The sequence below is a fragment of the Melospiza georgiana genome, chromosome 4 (genome assembly GCF_028018845.1).
Source record: "Melospiza georgiana isolate bMelGeo1 chromosome 4, bMelGeo1.pri, whole genome shotgun sequence".
NCBI classification, from domain to species: Eukaryota; Metazoa; Chordata; class Aves; order Passeriformes; family Passerellidae; genus Melospiza; species Melospiza georgiana.
This window is the reverse complement of record NC_080433.1, coordinates 36,898,890-36,921,862: the sequence shown is the minus strand read 5'-3', so window position 1 is coordinate 36,921,862 and position 22,973 is coordinate 36,898,890. Positions and strand designations below refer to the sequence as shown.

General features: G+C 39.1%; 1 protein-coding gene across 1 annotated transcript in view; it reads right to left on the bottom strand.

Moving 5' to 3' along the window:
• Positions 1 to 22,973, bottom strand: part of FGD6 (FYVE, RhoGEF and PH domain containing 6) — a 70,096-nt gene that overhangs the window by 35,043 nt on the left and 12,080 nt on the right. The window contains exons 3-5 of the mRNA XM_058022577.1: positions 6,117 to 6,264; positions 3,368 to 3,435; positions 3,245 to 3,275 (exon numbers count right to left, since the gene is read on the bottom strand). Of these exons, the coding sequence (XP_057878560.1) occupies positions 3,245 to 3,275; positions 3,368 to 3,435; positions 6,117 to 6,264 (247 nt within the window). The remainder of the gene's footprint in view (positions 1 to 3,244; positions 3,276 to 3,367; positions 3,436 to 6,116; positions 6,265 to 22,973) is intronic.

Here is a 22,973-nt window from a genome sequence, read left to right as displayed (position 1 = left end):
AAGAGGTTGATCTTGTGGCTGCAGAAATGCTAAGAGGAGCCTGCTGACAAGTTCCTACTTACTTGGGCTCAGAGTCCAAATATGGACAGAACAGGGGTCTAAGTCAGAAGCACAGATTTAAAGGCTCAGGCAAAAGCCCACAGGCTTTCACTCCTGTAAGGAGTAATCTCAAAAAATCAAGTTCCTCTGCTGGACCAGAAATCTTGCTGCTTATACCAAAGCAGCAGGGAGGAAACAGAATCAAAAAGAGTGGAAAAACAAAGAGTGGAGGGTTTTGGCAAAAGAACAAAATTCAGAACAAAAATGTCCAAATAAAATGACAACAAATAGCCAGACAGCTTACCCTCACAGTGCCAGGAAGCTGCTGAGGAGGTCCTCTCACTCATGCAGAGCAAACCATCTCCAAAGAATCCCACAACAAAGAAGTACAAAGGGCACCAATCCTGCCTTACTCCTTTTTCCAGGAACACTGGGTGTTTTTCAGGCACAGGGCAACTCAGAGAGAAGTGATAAGCTTGTTTCTCTTATGTCACTGTATTTTACACCCAGCTCACAGTTTCTTTTTTCTGCAAGCGTCCTTAGGAAAAAATAGCACTTCTCCCATATTGTCAACCCTGGTTCACTCTCAGGAGGCAATGTATGAACCATCTCATAAATGTGCATACAGAAGAGCTAGTTTGATTTAAGCTCCTTTGTTTCCAGAATTTTCTGAAAGCATTTTATTGGAATCTCACCTTAAAAGAGCACTAACATAGTAACAGAAATACAGAGAATTCAAGATTACATCTAATGTTCGATTACATGCTCAAGCAACCCCATTTGCTGAGTCTGTTTGATACTGTGTGCTGTGTGCAAAGCCAGGTGAGCCACTTATCTCTGTTATGACCAGCTTGCTTAGTATTTACAGAAGTATCACCAAGTGTTTATTATTTCGCAGTGTGTCTTCAAGAGAAGCAGTCAGATGTACTTGTAGTGTGCCACAGGGTCCACACAGGCTGGCACTCTGGTATCTTGGAAGAGTTGCTCTTGACTTTGTCAACATAAAAGAAAAAAATGCTAAAAAATTTCAGTGGTACTTGTAACTAGTTTGCAGTCACATTCCTACCTCCTCAACTGCTTTAGATTCCACTTCAAAGGCTCTAAGATGAAGCAAATTAAAAAGCTTTTCCTTTCATCAACAGTCCTCTTCCTTGGTGCCATGTGATGCATTTAGCTGACTTTGGTAAAATATACTGAAGAGAGTATTTTACATTCTTAGATCATTGCTATTGGAATTCGTCACTAAATTTCAAGTGGAAAACCACTAATAGATGGCTCAGAAGGAGCACCCCTCAATAAGCCAAATGGGATAAAAGAGCCCAGTCTGGGGAGAATCTAAGTTCTAATTCAGAAATTTGTCAGAGGTTGCTTGACTGGCTGTTAGCAAGCCAAAGTGGTCAGTGCACATGAAATAAAAAAGATAATTTTATCAACATTAAAATATTATCTATAAGAAATATATTATTAAATTAACTGATTTAATAATGTGTGTGAAAAACAAACAAATTCTCAGGCATACCACTCTGTGGAAACAAAAATTGGGTGTCTACAACCTTTCTCAGCTATGGCAGCTCTTATTTAATGAAGAATGCACACACACACAAAGCCTCAAAACCAGTGCCCTTTCTGACAAGGACACCCACCAAGGTTCCTGCTGCAGGCCAACTGACAAGCTAAGGACAAAGTATTTCCTAAACTCCTAGCCTAGCATCCTCCCTGTTAGACCAGGCTGAATGCATGTTGATTGCCATTGCTAGCCAACAAAAACATTTCTAATAGTTTTTATTTGGCAGTTAGAAACTAGTAGACTGTCATGAATAGAGTAGCAAATTATCCATTAAAGGAAAAGAAAAACACATCCTACACCACTGCACACCTACACTGTGGAGAGAGCTTTAAGTTTACCCCAGAAACTTCCAAAGCCCTCTACTCTTCCCTTTTTCACATTGTTCTTCTGCTTGCCTGCATCCTCCTTACCAACAGGCTTTCTTCCAGTACTGCACATACTACCTAAAATTCTGGTACACTGAAAAGCAAAGGTACCTTTAACAAATAAATTAAATGTCTGAAAAATATGATAATTTAAAATTACACACCTTAAAACTTGTCTGGGACAACTCTCTTTCTTTTGTCAGTATTTAAGATTAAGTTCAATATTAGAAACCATGTTGAATATAAATTATATATTGGCTTCAACTGATTGAGCCAGCTCATAAAAACCAAGCTTGAACAGAATCAGAAAAACAGTTACTAGGAGGAAAGCTAAGAGGAATCAGCAAAAGATGTGGTGAGTTTTTTGTTCCCTGAAAAAAAACCCCTGTATTACAGGACTGTATACAACCATCTATAAGAGCCTTTGTTCCCAGTTTCACAGAACATGCTTCTCAAGGGACTGAGACAGACCAATGCATCTGTTTGCAATATAATAATTTCTACTGCCCAAGGAAAAAAACCACTATGTTTGCACTTAATAGAGCGACAAAATGGTACACACACATATCATTTCAAACTTGGCAGAAAACACGCAAAATAGAAGTAGAGAAAGAAAAATTCTTCATTAATTTCCTATTATCACCTTCAGCACAGCATGTTTTGCAGATGACTGATCTGCACAAACACAGATGAAATATTTAACCCTGGCTGGGTACAGCACATTGCAGGTACTACAATCACAGGTGTTATCAGAAAGCAAATGTCTGTCAAGGAACTGCAGCCTCACAAAAATACACTGCCATGGTGATGGATACACCATTAGAGCTATTAGCTATTAATTGGATTACTTCAAGAATGTACCATTTTAATGTACCAGTTCTAAAATAAATTGTTCCTGCCCCCCTCCACCATTTAAGGAGTTATTTTAACCAGAATCTTTATTTTTGGTGTTATGTACATATTTGTTAACCAGTACAATCTGGGTTATAAATATGATTATGATCAACATAAATTGATAAATATTAAATTTTCAGTATCCAATACCCACACTCAGCTGGAAACTGCATAAATTATTAAGGAGATCCAGAAGGAACCACCAAAATATTCATCCATTATGTAAAATATGAAACATTAAAGTACAGCCTAATTAGATTAATTTTTATATTTTGAATATGTAGATGCAGCAGTGAAAAGGCACAGTCACTACCATAAACATAAAACTTTAATAGATTAAACAAATGGAAGAGGAAACTGCTTTTTTTTGAGTACTTACAATGTGTAAGAGCTTTAGCACATCGACAAACCTATCAGAAAAGCAAGAAAAAGCAAACAGTTACATTTTAATTGCCCAATTAAAATAAATTTAATAGTTATTAAGTATAGCATTGACACTTACACCTTCTCTGAGCTCATGATCTCCTTGGCAATGTGGTAAACCTTTGTTTTCTTTCCAGCTGCCTTACCCTGCAAATAAAATTACATGTTACACTATGCACCTAATAAACTGTCATAAAGATCATTTCCAGCTATTAGTTCCTTAAATTCAATGTAACTATTTGATAGTTACTTCTAAGAAAAATACTTCATACTGCTTTGAAATATCTTGGCTTTGACACCTTCTGGTTTTTCAGGATCTGTAAGAAAATCAATTTAGCTTGTATCAGGAAACAACAGTATTAGCTAAGAGCAGCCTTTCAGCCTGTCAGCCTTTTCTTTTAATTATTAGAGGAAGCACTGAAGCCCATCCTGAATGAAGTTCTAGCAAACAACAATTACTGGTTTAGCAGAAGTACTAAACTACAGGTAGTATTTCTATCTTACTTCATTCTTTGCTTCTGATTAATACAGCAACAGTAATATTTGCAGTGAACTCAAATGTGTTTCAGGAACATCTTAAAAGACATACACATTTTCTTTAGTGAAAACAAGATGACAGGAGAAAAAAAACAGAAAAAAAATCACATTGAAGAGAATAGCTAGTTTCTAACAATCTACTAATGGAGCTGCTGAAATACAGAGCAACTGTACCCCAAAGATGCAGATATGTGAGCCTTGTCATTTGCCTGAAACATTGTGGAGATGATTTTGGCTCTCACATGCACATTTGGCTTCTGAAAATCCAGTGCCCCTATCCAACCTCAGACAGAGGTAATAGGTACAACAAAGCAAACGGGGCAGGCACCGGGATGCAAACGTGTTTGGGAGTGTAACTCCCATGTAGGATTTCCCTCAGATGGAACACCTTTCTCCAAACAGCTCTCATGGTTTGCCATATGCTTCTCTGCTGCCAGCTGTCAGCACATCTATTGCACACTCAGGCTTTTATTTTAATGGGCTGCAAAGAAAGAAAGGATGAGGAGCCCTAAAACATCACGGGATATACAACTGAAGTGAGATGGAAGTCCTGGGAAGGCTGTATTGAGTGTGGTAGTACAATATGGGCACTGAACTGTTTATTTAGAAAATCAGGTATCAGTGGCATTTTATCCACAAAACTTTGGTTCATAAGCACTAATGTTACAAGGGTTCTCTGAAGATTTAGTTCTTCTCGAAACCTGTAAGTTAGTCTTAAGTGCTGGAAAATAAACCAAGGAAGAGATAGTACTCATAGGCTGGTTTTAAAGATATTGTTGCACTCAAACAAAAAAAAAAAAAATCTAACCTTTTCATTGGAATTTAAATGACACCATGCCTAATTACTGAATTAAAATTAATTTCTAAATTAAATAATTTTGTATAACACCAGATATGTGCAAAATACATTATTTATTTTATATACTATAGACATCTGCACACAGATCTGGAATTTTACTTATGAAATTAAACTTATTTCCTAAGAGCACTGAGATCTATCCAGTGTGAGTCAATCACATTCAGGCAAGATTGTAACACCTATTCTCAGGCCTCTGTGCCTATTTAGAAAGCACAGCTGACACACTCCCTGCAAGACTGAATTCACAAGTAAGTCAATTATGCAAAGCAAGGTATCTGCCATCACTGTAAATGTGTCAGTTGCAAATGAGATGAAAATTGGTATTTTGAGAACAAGATGCTACTGCTAAACAATTACAAAATGAAATATCACAACCCCATTTGAAAGAACTTTTCACATACCAGCTGGTGCTGAAAGGGCCACTTTGCATTTGCTCAGACAAAGATACTCTGGCTCTGAGAGTCTCTAATGGTGGAACCAAAGGGATACAAATAAGGCTCTCCAGCACAACACTGGAAAGAAGCCCTGTAAGTCCCTAACAGATATAAAGCATCAAAACAGCCAGATGCTTGCAGTAAGGAAAAGTGAAACAAGCCCAGCTGATGGGGGATGCAGAGACTGCCTCATTCTCCTCGGCAGCTGCTCTTGCTGTGAGAAGCTGGTTGCTAACTCCCAGCTGCCGGCCGCACGTGCCGCAGGCAGCCGAAGCAAGCGGCGGCAGATGCCTCCCAGCAAGCGCTGAATTACTCCATAAAACCTGCCTGAGAACCCTCCTAATGGGGACACCTTCCTGTAAAACTCCCTTGTGAAAGGCTGAGGGCATTTGTAGAGGCATGCAAGGTAAGATAGCTTCTATACAGGTAAAGTCTTGTTTGGTTTCACAGGAACAAGCTTTTCCCTGGATTCTCCCTTTCCCAATTTAGTCCTCTCATTTGGTTTAACAACATTCAGGCCCAAGTCTTCTCTTCCAGCACTAGAAAGTTTCATTGGGTTTTTCTGTTTGTCTTGTTGGGGCTTTGTTTTGTTTTGGTTTTTAATTATTTTTAAAGAAAGGAAGCAGATATAACTACTATCAAAGGAAACAGCTGCTGGGACTGTTGCTGAGGAGAGGCACTGGTCTACGGGCAGGCTGGTTTGAGGGCGTCCAGGGCTAAGAAGTAAAAACATGGGTACCCCCAAAGTGAGGGACAGGACCCTCATAACTTCATTTCATTCAGGGTAGTTAACACTGTCCTCCTGCTCCTCGTTTGAAGAAGAAATAAAATTAAAATAAGGAAAATAATTCCAAGCTGACACTCACAGAAGGTAATAGGTCAGACCTCAACCTCAACAGGCAACAGGTGTTTACATTTGAAAATATCCCAACACATTACAACTAATGAAATACTGCAAGAGTGAGAAATAGCTTCAGAAGATAAAGATAAAAAAATACCTGTTTATCTTCTTGAGGATCAGTCTCCCCTTTACTGGAATCAGAATTTGTGTCATCATCTTCATCAGAACTGTTCATGATATCTTCTTCATCTGACTGAAGATCTCCCATTACCACATTGGGATGATCATGGTGTTCTTCTAAGGACCTAGTATTAAAATATATTCATGATACTTCAATTATGTAAAGAGCTTTCTGTTTCACCCCACAATAAATTATCTATTTGGTGTCAGACACCCTGAAAACAGTAGAGGGTAGTCTGAAGATTATAGCAGTTGGAGGCTTTTCCACAGCGGACTCACAACTCTGCAACATTTTATATATGGTAGTATTGATACAATGATCATTGGCAGCAAGCAAAAGCCACAGTACCTTTGGAGTATTCATACTATTCATGTCCATCCATCAGAGTATGCCTAACAACAAAGTCTGATAAATCTATTCCCTTATTGCTATGTGCATGTACAGAGCAACATTTGTACTGTGTGCAGGATAAAAAAAGGTGATAGCCATTTTGCTATCCTCTATCTCCCAGCATCAGGTCTTGTTCCACATATGGTACTCACACTGGAGCTTTGTGAAATTCTAGATGCCCGTATACATACAGGCCTGTTTCTCAATGCATATGCTAAACAAGTGCTTCAGTGACAGCAATATCATAACCATTCTGTCCAACAACTCTTCTTAAAAGCAGGAATACAGAATCTTTTGCAATTAAGAACACCCATCCTCCCAAAACAGACACCTTTTGGAGAGCTGTCAAAGCTGTACAACAATCTTGTTCTGCTGCTGTACAATCATCGCAGAGGTCTCTTTTTATTAGCTTCAGCCATTTTTGCAATACAGGAACTGCATGAGACAGGCACACAATCTTCTTCCTCTAACTAGCCTTGACAATTTCAGTAGAGATTTAAGAAATGCAATTCTAGAAGAAAATAAAAAAGGGGGTAGGGAAAGATAGATAGGAAAACAGACTAGCGGAAACAGTCTTAAGTTTTTGGAAGGTTACATGAAACACACCAAATCTCTGGGTTCCTACTTTTAATCCTCAAAAGTATCTAATAATTTCCAATTACATTAAAGTGATCTAAAAATCACATAATCTGTGTTCAAGGTCTGCAAAAAGATGCTGGGATGCCACAGATTTATTGACATGAGCCAAAACTGCTTAGCTATCCTGCAAAACAAAAAGCAAATCCAGGAAACCTTGTCGACGAGCTGCTGCAGCCAGCAGAGATCTCTGGGCTGACCAACACCAAATTTTATACAGCTAATGACTGCCAGGGCTGCACACTTCTCCATACACCTGGCCCTCTGCCTCCCGAGGCAAGGTACAGTTAGGACTGGTTTTCTCCTTGCTTTGAAGGAAAGCAGGGATGGAGGGTAACTATCCAGACTTGCCACCTCTATCTGTGCTAGCTACCAGAAGGAAAATCTGTCACCATGGATCCCACAGAAGGTGTCTGCTAGTAATGTGAAAAGCAGAAGTGTTCCTCAGGGCTTGGGCTCAGTATTGGGACTGGCACTGTTAAGCAGGTTTGTCAGCAACGTGGACAGAGGGACTGGGGGCACCCTCAGCAAGAGTGCCAGCAGGTCAAGGAAGGGGATTCTGCTACAGCAAAGTGTTTATTTCACAATGCTCAAGATAGAGTTAAAAACAAACAAACCAACACAAAATTGCTGATCACAAATAGAAATGTATTTGGAGGTAAAGAATAGCTGGCCTGTGGACAGACCTTGGTCAGCCATGAAGGCACAGAGAAGATTAAAATAACTTGGTTCTATTATGACAACACAGGAAGGACTTGGGAAACTCCCAAGCAGTTACTGTCTCCCTTAACCAAATGGGGTGGGGGAAGGAAGGAGACTGTAAGGTCATCACTGAGCTCAACAAGGTCCTGAGCCAAGACTGCAGCACCCTGGGTGCAGAGACACCCTTTATTTGGGTTTGGAAATTATCAGCTCCATGCAGGAAGATGGCAGCCAGCAGGGAGATGAGTGCTGACGACAACAGCATATGGTGTATGCCAGGGACAGCTCTCATAGCGCCTCCAGAAGTTTCAGGAAGACAAAAAAAGCAGCTTTTTACTGGAGCTTTCCCTGGAATCATGCTAGCAGGAAACCAAGATTTCTGCAGTTATTTATTAACTTCAGCAATTCAGAAAACTCCTTGTCTAGTTTATATGTCACTGTCAGCTGAGAATATTTATTTTAGCAGATGCCATCCATATGCTTTTATTATGACAAACACAAACATCTTTATTACATCAATAGCATGACATGAGGTAGATATCTGCCCCAGCTTTAACAAAACCTGCAACAGAAATTACTGCTGTTCTTTCCCTTACTAAATTACTCAGCTTTACCATCCACATCTGTCACTGAATCTATCTCTGACCAAGGGTATTTTTTCCCCTACTGCAAAATATATTAAGTGCTTTATCTCTGACCACACTGGAATATACTTTTTAGTCCATTATTCATTAATGGCTATTTCTGTTAATAGACATTTTATTGCCTTTTTTTCTACCCTTAATATTTGTTTTAATTGCCGTTTTAAATTCCTTTAACTGAGATTCCTTCTCATCAAGAAAACATTGTTTTCACACCTGTGACATCACTGTTCTTTTGCCTCAGCATATTCTACTGGATGCCCACTCCCAGACTTTGTTGTCAATTTTCATTTAAACTTTTCAGGGCAGCTATGCCAAAAGCTATGCTAGAAGTTTTAGAAAATCTACCTTTTTGGAAGTCAGAAACAAGAATACTTCCAGGTGAAGCTGTGTTTTACTTGTACAAACCCAATTCCCTCACCACTGAAGGATGAAGAACAAACTAGCTGGCTAGTGTTGTGTGAAGCAATTTCTAAACATAAGATTAATCAGCTTATTTAATAGAAAGTTTCAGTAAAAAAAATACTTAAACATTTAAATAATTAAGCAGTGATAATTAGGATGTGTAGTAAGTGTCCACAAATGACAGCCACTCGCTGTATAAATTTTTTTTTCTTCCTATAAATCAGAATATTGAAGCAGTAAGCTCCTTTTCTGGCCTTTGTGGTGCTTATGCCCATACTATTCATGTAAAGGAAGCTGTGACAGCTGAGAGAACCATGTATTAAATCTACATACAGTGTCTACTCCACTTGTATCCTGTATTTGCTCAGTTGAGAGCACTCTGGTTCTTCCACATGATACATCTTGTTGAGGGTTTTTTTTTAGTGGTATTTTTAATACTTTTTCCCTTCTTTTCTTTGCTTTTTAAAGAAAGAACACATTGCATGATTAGATGATCAAGAGTCAGTTCACACTCAGCTATTTTCCAGAATCAAACAAGCCATCAGTCCAGGGATAGGATGCAATACTGGAGCCAGGGTAGATACCTTTGTGGTGATATCTGCAGTTGTGTCCTCTTCATAGAAAATGGGGACAGAGTTACTGTGTTTATTTGTGTTTATCAGCCACGCGCTGAAGAACCCTCAGACATTACACCTTAACCTCTCATGGTAAATGCTACAGCTTTTCTGGTGAAACAGAAAGCAGATCTGTATTTACTGATTACTCTTGTCTGTACTTTTACCTCTGGAGTCATGTATAACATAAGTGTTTGTATTGTTCTCTTAAAGTTATCTCTGGATAAAGTGAAATCCCTTGCACTTTAACAGCCTTTGGAAATAGTAGTAAATCTTTAAATAAACAGAGTAATTTCTAGCACATATTAATGTCCCTTTTCCAAAATACCACAAGCATGCAGTAAGGCTTATTTTAAGTGGCACTTCTGATAGGTATTTTGGGGATACTGTGAACTGTCTCTATCTTGTTCCCTCTTCATCACGATTCTTTGTCCTACCCACAGCACTACCCATAGAAACTTCTGCATTATCAGTCATGTGAAACACCAGCCCTGCCAACTCACTGTGCTGTGCACTGAGTAAGAACATCTTGCCATATCTCATGAGCAAGGAATCTAAATATAGATGTGGGGCTTTTTTATTTCACACATAAAATGAAGGAATCACTCATTTGCCTTGGAATGAGTGGCTTATGGGATGATGCATTTATGTAGGGCTGTATTTTCCAATTGCAATAGTAAAATACTAATGAAATAAAACATGCTGCTCCTAGCAAGATAAACTGTCAAAACTTAACAATTGCCATCAGACTATTACCACTGGGACTCAGCATAAAAACCACTTATTGTCTTCAAGAGATGACCAAGACTAGTTCAGACTAGTTTATTTGTCTTATAATAGAAGCTTCAGATACACCTGTGGCTTCACTTTCAGACACTGCTGATTTGGACCCTCCACAGGGCACTATGGCCTGAAGTCACAATTACCATTTCAGTCTCCGTTTCCCACTCCTTTAGAAAGCAAATAGTGCTTTAAGGTTGATTGAGATCATTCAGAAAGATTCCCTGCCATGGAATGCTCCAACATTAAGTATTTTATAGTATATTGGAATGACTTCAAGAGTTAGCATCACCATAACTACTGAAAAGCAAGTTTCCACAGCTCCAAAGTATTTGCTAAAATAGATTCATCCACGCTACTGCTTTACACACACGTTTCCTTGTGATCTTCATTATTTTTAGATCCTTTTCCTACTTTCAGTAAGTAATAAAAATATGTAGCAATGCTGAATGAACAGAGCCTCGCACACAACACTGCTAAACTCGTAATTTCTCATCCTTTTGTTGTTTTAAAAGGAGTCTCTGGTATACTCCTCTTTATCTGTCTCTTCCTCCAGTATTTTATTGCACATTTTTTGTGGGTGTTTATGTTTATTTATTTTAAAAGCAAGCTTTCAACATGCAGGCAAAATTACACAAACTGAAGTTCCTACTCAACTAAAAAATACATACCAGAACTTCAGAGAGCAACTTAACATACCCTATTATAATATTTAATCTCAAATCCTTTTTGTATCATTACAGCATATCACCATCTTTTCTCAGCTGCTTGCACCCCATTTTTCCCCAGAGAGCAAGCTATTATTAGTGCTTATTAATTTTCAGTTTTTAACATCACCATTCCCTGCAATCAATTTTAGTAATTAAGGCATGTTCAGCTGCTAGTTTTTTAAGACCTAAAAGCACACTGGCTCTCTGTGAAGGCAATAGCTGATAACATTGTCATTTTTTCACAGCCCCTCACACTCCCAATAGCTGTAAGCATGCCTCACCAACTGATTTCCTCCATGAACTCTAGTTCTTCACTTCTGGGAAAATGCAATGGTAAAAGACCTAAAAAAACAAAATGTTCTATAGAATCTTTTCTGCTTGGTACTATCTAAATTCAGAATCTCTTTCAAGGAAGGACTGTAAATATAGAACTCGAATTAATATCTCAAAACAATTTAGGAAGTAATTCCCTGATTTGGGTGTTCAAACAACAGAAGATGCTCCTGGAAAGTCAAAGCAAAAATGAACTTAATGCTTGGTTAATAACCCTTTTTGTTTTGTTTAGTGAATTTCTTCTGCTTTTATTTAATGCTTCTTTTTAAAGACAGTCCAGTGTCTTTATTATTTAATTACTGCAGGTTTTTGGAAAAAGAAAACCAGTTCTAGAAAGCAAGCATACTTGGCAAAGCACTAAGATAATAAAGGATGCCAACCAAGATCATGTGCGGGCTCCTATGGAAGGTTTAAGAAAATACATAAAGGGATTAGTGATCAGCAAGATTAGTAAAGGCATCAATTGCAGCACTTTTTGGATTAGTTACATTTTGCTGCAATACCTCCCATCCACAAGCAGCCTGAAGAAGTCAACACCAGCAAACCAGTCTAGAAAGCACAAAGATGAATTTCATATCACTCTAGATGCACCTGGAGCTTAATTGGAGCTTAATATTCACCTCTCATTTGAACACCAGATTCCCTGAACAACAGTAGCTGTTTACCATTAGAGCTAAAAATATCCCATCCCTTGTTTTTGTCATGTCCCCCTGCTTTTCATTTCTCCTTCAGGCACACTGGACCACGAAGCAGCAAATGAAGATGAAATGCAACCCAGGCCAGGGGGATGACTTCTACAGCATCAGTCACCTCTCTGGTTTAATGACAGACTCACAGATGAAACAAGCTGAAGCTGAGATCACATCTCTCTTCTCTAGGGGCAGTGGACAGTGAGAAAGGCCGGCGGATGCTGCTGTGTCTCTCAGTGCTGATGTGGCTGCCAGCCCTGGAGACTGCTTGCCTTATTGCAGCCAAGCTGCTTGGGCTTCAGCTTCTCTGCCAAAAATGGTGCTTTTTCACAGCAAGAGAGCAAGATAGCAAGGTGCCCTCTCAAATATGATTTTACACACGAGCACTAACATTATGCCATTTGTTCTTCTGCAGTAAGAAGTCAATGATATCAATAAGTTATTATTATTGTGACTAATAACAAGAAAAAAGGCAACCAGATATGAATTTTTATTGGTGTGATCTCAAGGAACATGACAATTGATTTTGATCTTTTTGTTTATATCTTTTAAGACTACCTAAATAGATCATGCCTGTGAGATTCACTAGTTCCTTCTGTGAGCGATCCTGCCACAGGTGGCATGGCAAGGAATAAAACAGACCTCTACAGTGCTCTTTAAAATTAAAAAAAAACACCACAAAACAAGGAGCAAACAAACCAAACCAATGAATCCATGATTATTTGCATTGCTTAGCACTGTTGTGCTATATTCTCTCCAGGCTGGTTAGGGAATTTTAAGGATTTGATTACAAATATAAACACTCCTCAAGAATCACAGCTAGAAAACAGAAACTACTAGCATCCAGCAGAGCAACTACAACTGAAAATAGTTTGTGCACTCCAGGTTCCTTTTCAAATTTCAATTTAAAGACTTCAATAACTGAAACTGAATTATTTTAAACAATATCATATGTAATGTATGCACTCATTAGTGTCCACTTTTTTTACAAAAAGCCAAGATCTTGATGACAGAAATACACTATCAAAAGAAAAGCTCAATACAATCTATTTGAAATGCATTTTCATTCAGAGCCATTTGCACTTTGAAAGCTGTCTGCTGCCTCCTGGGCAATGGGCAGGCTGCTGAGAGAGGCCATGTGGAAATGCCAGGAGTTTGCTCTTGCCAGGACAAACACCAAGAACTACCCTCCTTGTCCCAGTCCTTACCTCTGGCACTCACTGGTTACACCTGGGACTTCTGGGCAAGGAGGATATCACAAACACTGTGAGAGCTGCCATGACATTTGGGCTGTTAGATCATGCCACTGGCAGCTCCTATACTTGGCTGAGCACGTTGCAAACTTCTGCACCTGACTTGCTTGAACCAAGTTATCCCAGTGTTTGCAGCCAGCAGCATTCGGTTTAGCATTTGTTATCCTCAGGTCAAGACAGCACATACTATTTTCCTCAATGAGATGAAAGAAAAATAGAGCTGACTCACATTCTGAGCAAAAACACCACAAAAAACAAAACAAAAAACAACAACAAAAAGTACCAAAAACCAACCCAAAACAAACAAACAAAAAAAAGCATTTGTCATATGTGCTACACATTAAAAAAACAGGTACAAAACTTATTAAGTAATCCATTCTGTCAGTAACCCTCCTTCAGGCACACTATGATCAATAGAGTCATGCCCATATTTCCATGGCACAATTTTAAAAAGCACAGTTTAAAAAAAGGTGCAGACAGATGTCAAATTATCTCCTTATTTAGCTGTGATTTGCAAACGTGAGCTCCTGAGGCCAGAGGCACCCAAGGATAGCTCACCACAGGCAGCCTCTCACCGAAGTCATCTTCAGTGAGACGTTTGTTGACAATTCCTCAGTTCCCTGGAAAGTTCAACATAAACACACATGCATGCTTCAGATGTTTCTACACTCACCACAGCAAAGCCACATTAGAAAAGAAAAGGATAAGACAGACAGAGGTCTCACTTTAAAAGTCTGCAAGAAAACTGCTGCCCACAGTGGGACAGCGCAGCTTCTGAACAGCCAGGCACAGCTGACATCAGGACAAGCAGGACAGACACTCAGATTGACAAATAACCATGAATACTAACCAAGATCACAAGTGGGTTTCTATGGAATGTTTAAGAAAATAGATAATGAGATAACTGATCAGCAAAAGGCGTCAATTACTGCACCTTTTGATTGAGTTACATTTTGCTGAATACCTTCCCTCCACAACCAGCCTGAAGAAGTCAACACCAGCACAATTCCTTTCACAAGCCAGTCTAGAAAGCATAAAGATGAATTTCATATCACTCTAGATGCACCTGGAGCCTAACCTGTCATAAATTCAGAACTGTCATCTGAACTCCAGATCTTCTGAACAACAGTGGGTGTCTACCATTAGAGGTAAAAAATCCCCTCCCTCACTGTCAACTTCATGTCTCTCTGCTTTTCCATTCTGCTTTGGGCATATTGGATCATGAAGCAAAAAATGAGAGTGAAATGCAGCCTAGGCCAGGAGTCTTCCTTATCTTACCCATCCCAGCAAAGGTGCCCAAAGCAGATGATGCCAATGTAGCAGAATATGATCCAGGAGGGAACAATGGGACAGTATCGAGCACTGTCATAAAGTAAAGTGCTGTGGCAAAACCTAGGGATTTAAACCCTTGGCTGGAAGCATGTAATGGGAAAGGGATCCCTGCACTGGTGCTTCCATCACCACCAAATGCTGTGAGGGATTACCTGTCTCCCAGGGTAGGTAAAGAGAATTTACAGTCATGAGCATACTGTGCAGCATGACTTTGGAAAGCACAGTTTAAAAAAGGTGTGAACAGCTCTCAAATTATCTCCTTGCAGAGATTTACAGTAGAATTTAAATCTTTTTGCCTTCCTCTATCATTAATTCTTGTTTCATAGGGAGAGCTGCAATGGTCATGGGAAAGATCTTTGGAAGAAGCTCCTGTAAAAAGCAATATAAAAAAGGACCAGAAAAATATGGCATTTGTTCACAATCAGGACCTCTTATTCTAACTTGCCTCAATTCACAAAACAGACCCTTGTGGGATGAAGTAGATTGGGAAAGGGCAGCAGGATCAGAATAAAAACAACACTTCATTTTCCAGTCACACAAAAAAAGGAAAAACCACAAGAGAACTCTAGCACACACTAAATAGACTTCTGGTAAACTAGAATGTAATTGTGACAAAAGAAGTCAAAACAAATGTATCATATAGGAAAGGGAAAACTCAAACCAAGTGAGAACAAAACTTCCTATTAATACCCATTTCAAATAAAATTGATCTTACCCTGCCAGAGCTTACTTCTGCTCACTGTAATCACAGTTAATGCAAGGCCCTACCCAACATCTTCTCTATTGACTCAGCATTAGTTTTATGATTTTTGCATGACTATTCCTGAATCAGGGCTCCAATATCTCTCTTCAAACAGCTGCTCACTCAATTTAAAAATAATGCACATCCTATTGCACTTGGGTTTTTTTACATACCAGATAGAGAAGATGACAAAAGCTGAGTAACAGATTACTCAAAAGGCAGTGACCTAGATCTGAAATAAAAATGGAGTGGCTTAGTTCCTAAACACACAACTCTGCATGCACGGGAGCTGATGCAGCTTCCTGGACAGTATGTCAGAAAAGAGAGGGTGAAATAGTTTGGTCAAGAGTAACACGGACTGAGAGTAAAGAATAACTGAGCTGCTTGCAAGATAATTTATTAGACTTGTGCTATATCTTCCTCTAATCTTTTGCACAAATTAGAAGAATGGGATTTAGACACTCTTTATAAAAACTTTTCATCTTCTCTAAAAATCTGTACACAACAGCCCACCTCCATAAACACCACTGGGAAAAAAGCAACAAAAAACCCAAGTGAACTTTCATCAGTTGAAAGCCAAAAGGCTGAGGTTGTAGCTTTCAAAATGGTAGAATAATTTTTGGTAAAAACTACCTTTATTTATTTATATGCATCTTAAAGATTTCTTTAGTCTTCTTCTGCTTGAGTAGAGCAGTTTTTCATAAGCACAAAGATATTTCAAAGAAAAATTAAAACTTGCATAAACTTTATGTTTCTAAATGAAGCTTACTGGATTGTAGCATTTAAAATAAAACCAAGCATTTCTTTACCTAAATTTTATCTAGTGCATCAAAACAACAGAGCTGCACAGTTTTGTAAATCTATTCATTAGAACATCTTTAACTAGGTCAAATAGAAATGCTGGGTAAATGTGGCATATTAATATCACTGTTGGCATTTAAATAAAAAACTAAGTTTATATTTTGATCACTTTCTTTACACATTTATTTTGTGCCACCTAAAATGATACTGTTTTACAGATACTACTACATTAGAATGCAGTTGGAATATCACTGTGCCACAGAGCTCCACAAGCACATTTCCTGAGCTGATGCTGAAAATAACCCACAGGAAAAGGCTGCTGTTGAACATATAAATGGGTCTTTCATCAATTCTCATATCCCATTAGACTCTCCACTCTGCATCTGATGTATTCTCTAGAGCTACATTTTGCTAATTTATATCACGGTTGGCAAAAGGAGACAGAGCGCACACGGTGGAGGTGGGGGGAGAAAGGCCACCATCGGTGACAAATATGCAGCGTTAACTGAGCTTCCTCCGCCTTCAAGAAAAGGAAATACATATGAAGAATGCCAAAATTAGGAAAAACACAGACATGGAATAAAAGAGGAAAGAAAAAGATAAAGCACTGCAGATGAATTTCCGCAAGTGCGTGACGCTCGAGTTCCCGTTAGGCACGAGCAGGGGGTAGGAAGGAGCCGAAGGGACTCAGGAGCTCTGTGCTTCCCTGGCTCCCCACGGCACACGGAGCCAGCCCAGCTGAGGCCACGAGCCAGGCACTGGGCTGAGGGCAGCGGCACCGGAAGGACAAGGACATCCTTCCATTGTACCGGGGGAGCAACGGCAATGCAAGTCTGGACATTTCTGCTATCTGCGATGAGCATTCCTTCAGCGGGAAACAAAGGATAGCACAGCTTACCCTCAAAAGGGCTCTTTTAGTGCCATTTTTAATATGGATTGCATGTGCAGCAAGGTTAATACGATGTAATTTTCTAGACTGCACAAGACTGACCAAAGTAGCCGCCAAATCTTTTGGAGAGCAGATGAGGACTCACCCAGCAGCTGGGCAGTGCTCACAGCACTGCCTGCCTCATCACCACTGACACCATCTTACTGCCTCTTGTAAAATAAAAAGATAACATCGAGAATTGAAACCACACCTGTTTTTATGTAGCACTTTTAATACCACCTGATCACTTACAAGACTTTTGCTATTGCACCTCCATCTCTGTCAGAAGTTTTCCTGGCCGTGCCAGTCTTCTATACCCATCTCTTTCTTTTACCAAAATCAAGAGGGAGCCCTTGAAAAGAGGGATTAAATAAATATCAAAGACAAAAATTCTTTTTCACTACCATCTTGGGACCTTCACAATTATTTCGATGTCATAAGACATTTTAAATCTTTTCCTGACTGAACTGTACACCAGAATAACAGTATTGTAAAAATGCAGTTCTCCAACTTCTTTCTCTCTCTCATTGAAGACGAAGACAATCAGATCTCAGGATCTCTCCCACTGTCAAAACAGATTAAATCAGCACATCTCAAAAACATATTTGCATGAGGATGTGTCAAGATTCTAATGAAGTTTCTATTTAGTCTGATATTAAAAATCTTAAAAAGAGGAGGAGTCAAGAGAGGAAAGTATCAGCATGGTTCTACCAGTTTGCTTTTGAAGATTTGAGTATTTTTCCAGAGTACCTATTTTCTTCTTACAGTTTATACATTTTATTTCAAGTTGTATAGCAGACTACACTGTAAAGCTGTACAACTGAAAGACACTCCAATGCTAAGGAAAACTTCTCTTACAGGAAAAGCAGACCATGGAGACACTGACTCACATGAAGTCTCTTGGAAAGAAAGAAAAGAAAACCCAAACAGTCCATATGCTCTCCTGAGCAACTAACTGTGAGCCTTCCATGTAGCTACACTGGTGGTACAAAATAATGAACTTGACACTACAAAATAGAGGAATTCCAGAGCCAAGGGTCCCAGCACTTGCACTGTCCCCTAAGTCCTTATGTGAAACACCAATATTCCCAAGCAACTGTATTACTGCCACTTCTCACCAACATTTCCACGATGTGACTCTGATTACACATGCCTACCAATTACAGAATTTGTTTCTTCGCGGTCTGTAAGAGCAAAGAGTGACAAGTCAGCAAACCGGCTTATTCCTCTCATGTGACAGGCAAGGATTGCTCTGTCTGTCCCCACCTCGGGGGCCGGGACTGCCCGAGAGGCTGCAGATCTGAGCCCTCTGACTCACTCCCCACTGACAAACCCCCAGAGCTGGCAGAGGCACCCCTGCTACACCACCACCGAGAAAAGCAGGGAGGGCAAAAGAAAGGCAGGCTCAAGGAAGCACAACACAGAAAGAAAGCCAGTGACAACACATGGCCAAGGATAACGAAGCCTGAAAGGAAAGCTAAATAGCCTATTAGCAAAGCTATTTCATTAAAACCTGATGGGCAATTGCAGGGAAAGAATTTTACGTACAACCAAGGATGGCAGAAGCCAGCTAGACACACGGGGGAGATTGGAAGACAAGGCAAAACTGCAGAGCTGATGCAGAAGGAAGAACTGACCTTCTTCAGATCAGAAAATAATCTTTGAGACCCTATGAAATATTTAAAAAAATCTATTTCTACATACTTGGCCTCTATTTATCAAGAAGTCATATCTATCAAAAAAAAATTCAATAAAAAGAAGACATGGGTATAACACATCCAATACCTAAAATGTATTTTGTGCATTCAAATCTCAGCATAAGGGTTTGAACTTGCAATATTTTAAATGCTATTTAGATCTTGCAGTCTTTTATTAATTTAGTGTTTCTAAATGGGAATTTTGCAATTGCAAAAAAACTCCAAAAAACACAGAAAAAACTCCCACAAAACATACAAAAAACCTCCACCACAACATCAAAGAGGAATATGTATCAAAGCAAAGTGCTTAACCACAGAGATTTCAATACGAAATTCAATATTCTACGAAGGTTTTCATGGACACTTAATTGACCTCTGGGGACGCAGTCCCCAAAGAAGAATTTAGTACAGAAAATTAAACTTATATTTTGCATTGACATGCTCATTGCTAGAAAACCAATGGATTATTCTAAATCAGCAAGTGTGGGTAAAATACAAAGTAATATTTGATTAAACCAGTGTTGAAATCATAAAGGATTGTTGTCACATGGTACTCCCCCCTCTCCAGGCCTTTCCAAAGAAAAATCCTAGCTGGAAACACAATGTCACAGTCATAAATAAAATAGCAGTCATGTACATTTGCAATATCTTCAAGGAACACTGTCCAAAGTAGCCAGTAAATACAGTACGCTATTCCCAGAAGGATGAAGGAGTAGACTCACTCAACCTAAAATACAACTGCCTTGCATAGGAAAATGTATTACCAAAAGGAAGACCACAAATAAAACCCAAAACAAACAAACAAACCAAAAACCCAAACATAAAAAAAACCCAACAAAATCCAGCAATCCCAGGGAGCTGCATTTCCTATTATCTGACTGGATAATGATATTTAAAACTTCTTTTACACTTAACAGAACATTTTCTATCTCACAGCATCTAGTCTTCACTCACTTTGTTTATACAGTACTCATAAAAGCCCATTCATCTAAATTATCCATTTTAAATTGGCAGTTAAACAGGTAGGCTAGACAAAAATAAATAATCCTTTAACACCATTTTGAAAGACTTCTTTTTTGTATAGTGGAAACAAAACATAAACTATCTGCTCCCAAGCTATTGACATTATTTACTTTATTGAGAATATTCCCACGAAGTACTTAACAAAAGCCTAATCCATTCTGACTCTCAGCAGCAGCAGCACCTGTTCCATCTCAGTGGTTCATACACCAGATCAGCACCCTGACTCTCTTCCTTTCAACGCCAAGCCTTCTCTTTTTAGTAGAAAGTAAGTTGACATCAAATATCTCAGAAATTAAATCCTGACAACTGCTGCCTACCATTAATTACCCAGGCCTGCCACTTGCATGAAATTCCCTGTGGGAAGGCTCAAGCAAACAATACATAGCTGAATTAAATGTGACATACGAAGTTCCGATAAAAGCGTCAAAAGCTATTACTATTCTCCATTAAAGCATACTGGTTTCACCACATGGGATTGTGAGGAAATTCCTCTGTAACCACCAAAGCATTCAGTACATTATCAAATTTTATTTCTTCCTCCAGAAAGAAATGTAGTGTGAGCTGAAGACACCACTGAACTCTTCTGGTAATGGCAAGACTGGCATTCAGACTTAATATACTGAATATGCTTTTATGGAGGCTTAGAAGTGTGGGCTATTGGTCTGAATTTCTCAGAAGAACAATCTCATTTGTACATTGGTTTTAATCATAAGACAATTTTCTTTGAGATCCCCATTAGCAGTGCATTACAGGAATCTGTGTGCCACAATCTATGAAAAAGAGCTGAGTGCGTGTTCTGACAGGCTGGGGAAAACGCGAGAGGCAATTATTTCAGTAACAACAGCAGCACTGTTTCTCCAACTGGTTTTATAATACAGCCTGGCCCAGGAAATGATAAAAAGCTCTTACAGAACTATGCAGAAAGGGTAAGACAACATTGATAAGGAAGCTTCAAAGGATTTGAGATAATACTGGATGGGAAAACTGGAGAAGCTGCCTGCCTGGCCCGTCTGGGCGAGGACCCTTCCACCTCCCAAGGCAGAGCCAAAACGAATATTCATCCCTGCTCTCCCAGCAGCACTGATCCAGGTCAGGAGACTACTGTACTAAGCCTTTTTTTTTCCCTAGGGATTTCTTTATTCTCTGAAATCTGTTGAAGTAACTACATGCATCGCTTGTTTCCTAAGGCAGTTTCCGACTATTTCATTTGATTTAAAATAAACATGTTAATGGGTCTTGTTCTTGTTTTCTATGGGTGCTTTTTAAAGAAAAACAACACAAACCCAGCCAAGGACATCCAATTCAGGGAGCAGCTTCAGGTGTAGGGGTGTCAGAGAGACCACTTAAACCCTTATATCACCATTGGTACTGGGAAGATTTGTATGGAGAAGAAATAATAAATTTCACACATTTAGCCAAATAAGAAAACTACAGAATTTCACTTCAGGAGCAACTGCAATCTCACATCTACTATGCTTCATACAGCAATACTATCCTCTTCCTAAAGCTGACAGATATTCACCTGTATTCAGAACAAAGCAACATAAACCAAAATGAGTCACATAAACACATGAAATGCATCCTTATGCAAGTTTGGTCTCACCCTTCTTAGGTACATCAAATTGGGGAAATACCAAGACAACATGGTCAAACTCCCTGAAAGATACTCTAAGATTAGACTTAAACAAAAAGCATACACTCTGTCAGTGTATACCAAAGACAAAACTAAGAAACACGCTGCTGTAAACTATAAACATACTCAACAACCACTTGAATAAATGTACCAGTACCTAGCCCATAACTAGAAATCCTATTTTCTATTATAAGGTTTTACCCTTCCTAACAAACAGACCTATGTTGATAATATTAGCTATATAACAATTAACATAGGATGCCCCTTAAAATATTTGTCTCTTCCTATCTAAGAGAACACAGATTCTTTGGAGCATGTGTTTACTATACACACATCCAAAATGAAACAAAGCTTAGTAACTCTCAGTGAAAAAGGAAGTTAAATGTAACTATGTAGAAGCTAATTAATTTATTCTTGTCATTGTGCATATGTTCTCAAGAGCATGAAGAAGTTTGCTGGGGACATTGAAATATCCAGGCTGCATACTTGATTCAAATCCTTATTGCTGGTTTGAGATAAATCTTTAGGATCTGTAAAATAAACTGATCAGCTGAAGTTAAGAAATTGCATGATACCATACTGGGACAAAGTGATGCTTTACATGTTACCACACTGACACACACACTAAGTGATGCTGTTTAGGGAGAGCACATGAGTCTGGCCCCTCCCTGTGACCCATTTCTCCTCCCAGCATCCATCACAACAGTACAAATATTAAAAGATCTATTCCTGCCTATTCCATTTACAGCCATTTTGGATGTAGAATCACAGAACCATTAAGGTTGGAAAACACCTCAGAGATCATTTAGTCCAACTGTTAAACCAGCACTGCCAAGTTCATCACTAAACCATGTCCCCAAGTGCCACAGACAGACATTTCTTGAACACTTCCAGGGACAGTGATTTCACCACTTCCCTTGGTAGCCTATCCCAATGCATGACTGCCCACCCTTTCAGTGAATAAATTTTTCCTAATATTAAATCTTCACCTCCCTGGAGCAAATGGAGGCCGTTTCCTCATATCTATGAACCTGTCCAATCCCTTTTTGAATCTGCTGACACGATCTGTCTCCACTGCCTCCTGAGCTAAAGAAACACAGCAGCAACCTGCAGAGTTACCAAACCCCATCATGCTAATATTCTATGAGTCACACAGAAACTGTGCACCACTATCACCCTTGCTGGGAGCACAGACAGACTCAGAGGACTCACTGTATTTAGAGAGAGGCAGTAGCTTCTGTTATACCCAAAAAAGCTTTCCAGACCTGATAAAGAATTTGCATAACCAAAAGCTTGTCTGCTCTTCCCAGCTCTATCAACAGATCTAAAAATATATTCATTCCCCCTACAAACCTAGCAACTATGCACTCTTTGGATGGTTATTGCAGTTCACTGTGAGACTGGTAAGGTTCATTACTCCCCACTGAAGCATTCTTGAATACAAATACATGACTGTATCTGATTTGCTCTAATTAAACATGGAAAAGTTTCCCAAATTTTGAGGAATATAAAAGGAATAACTAG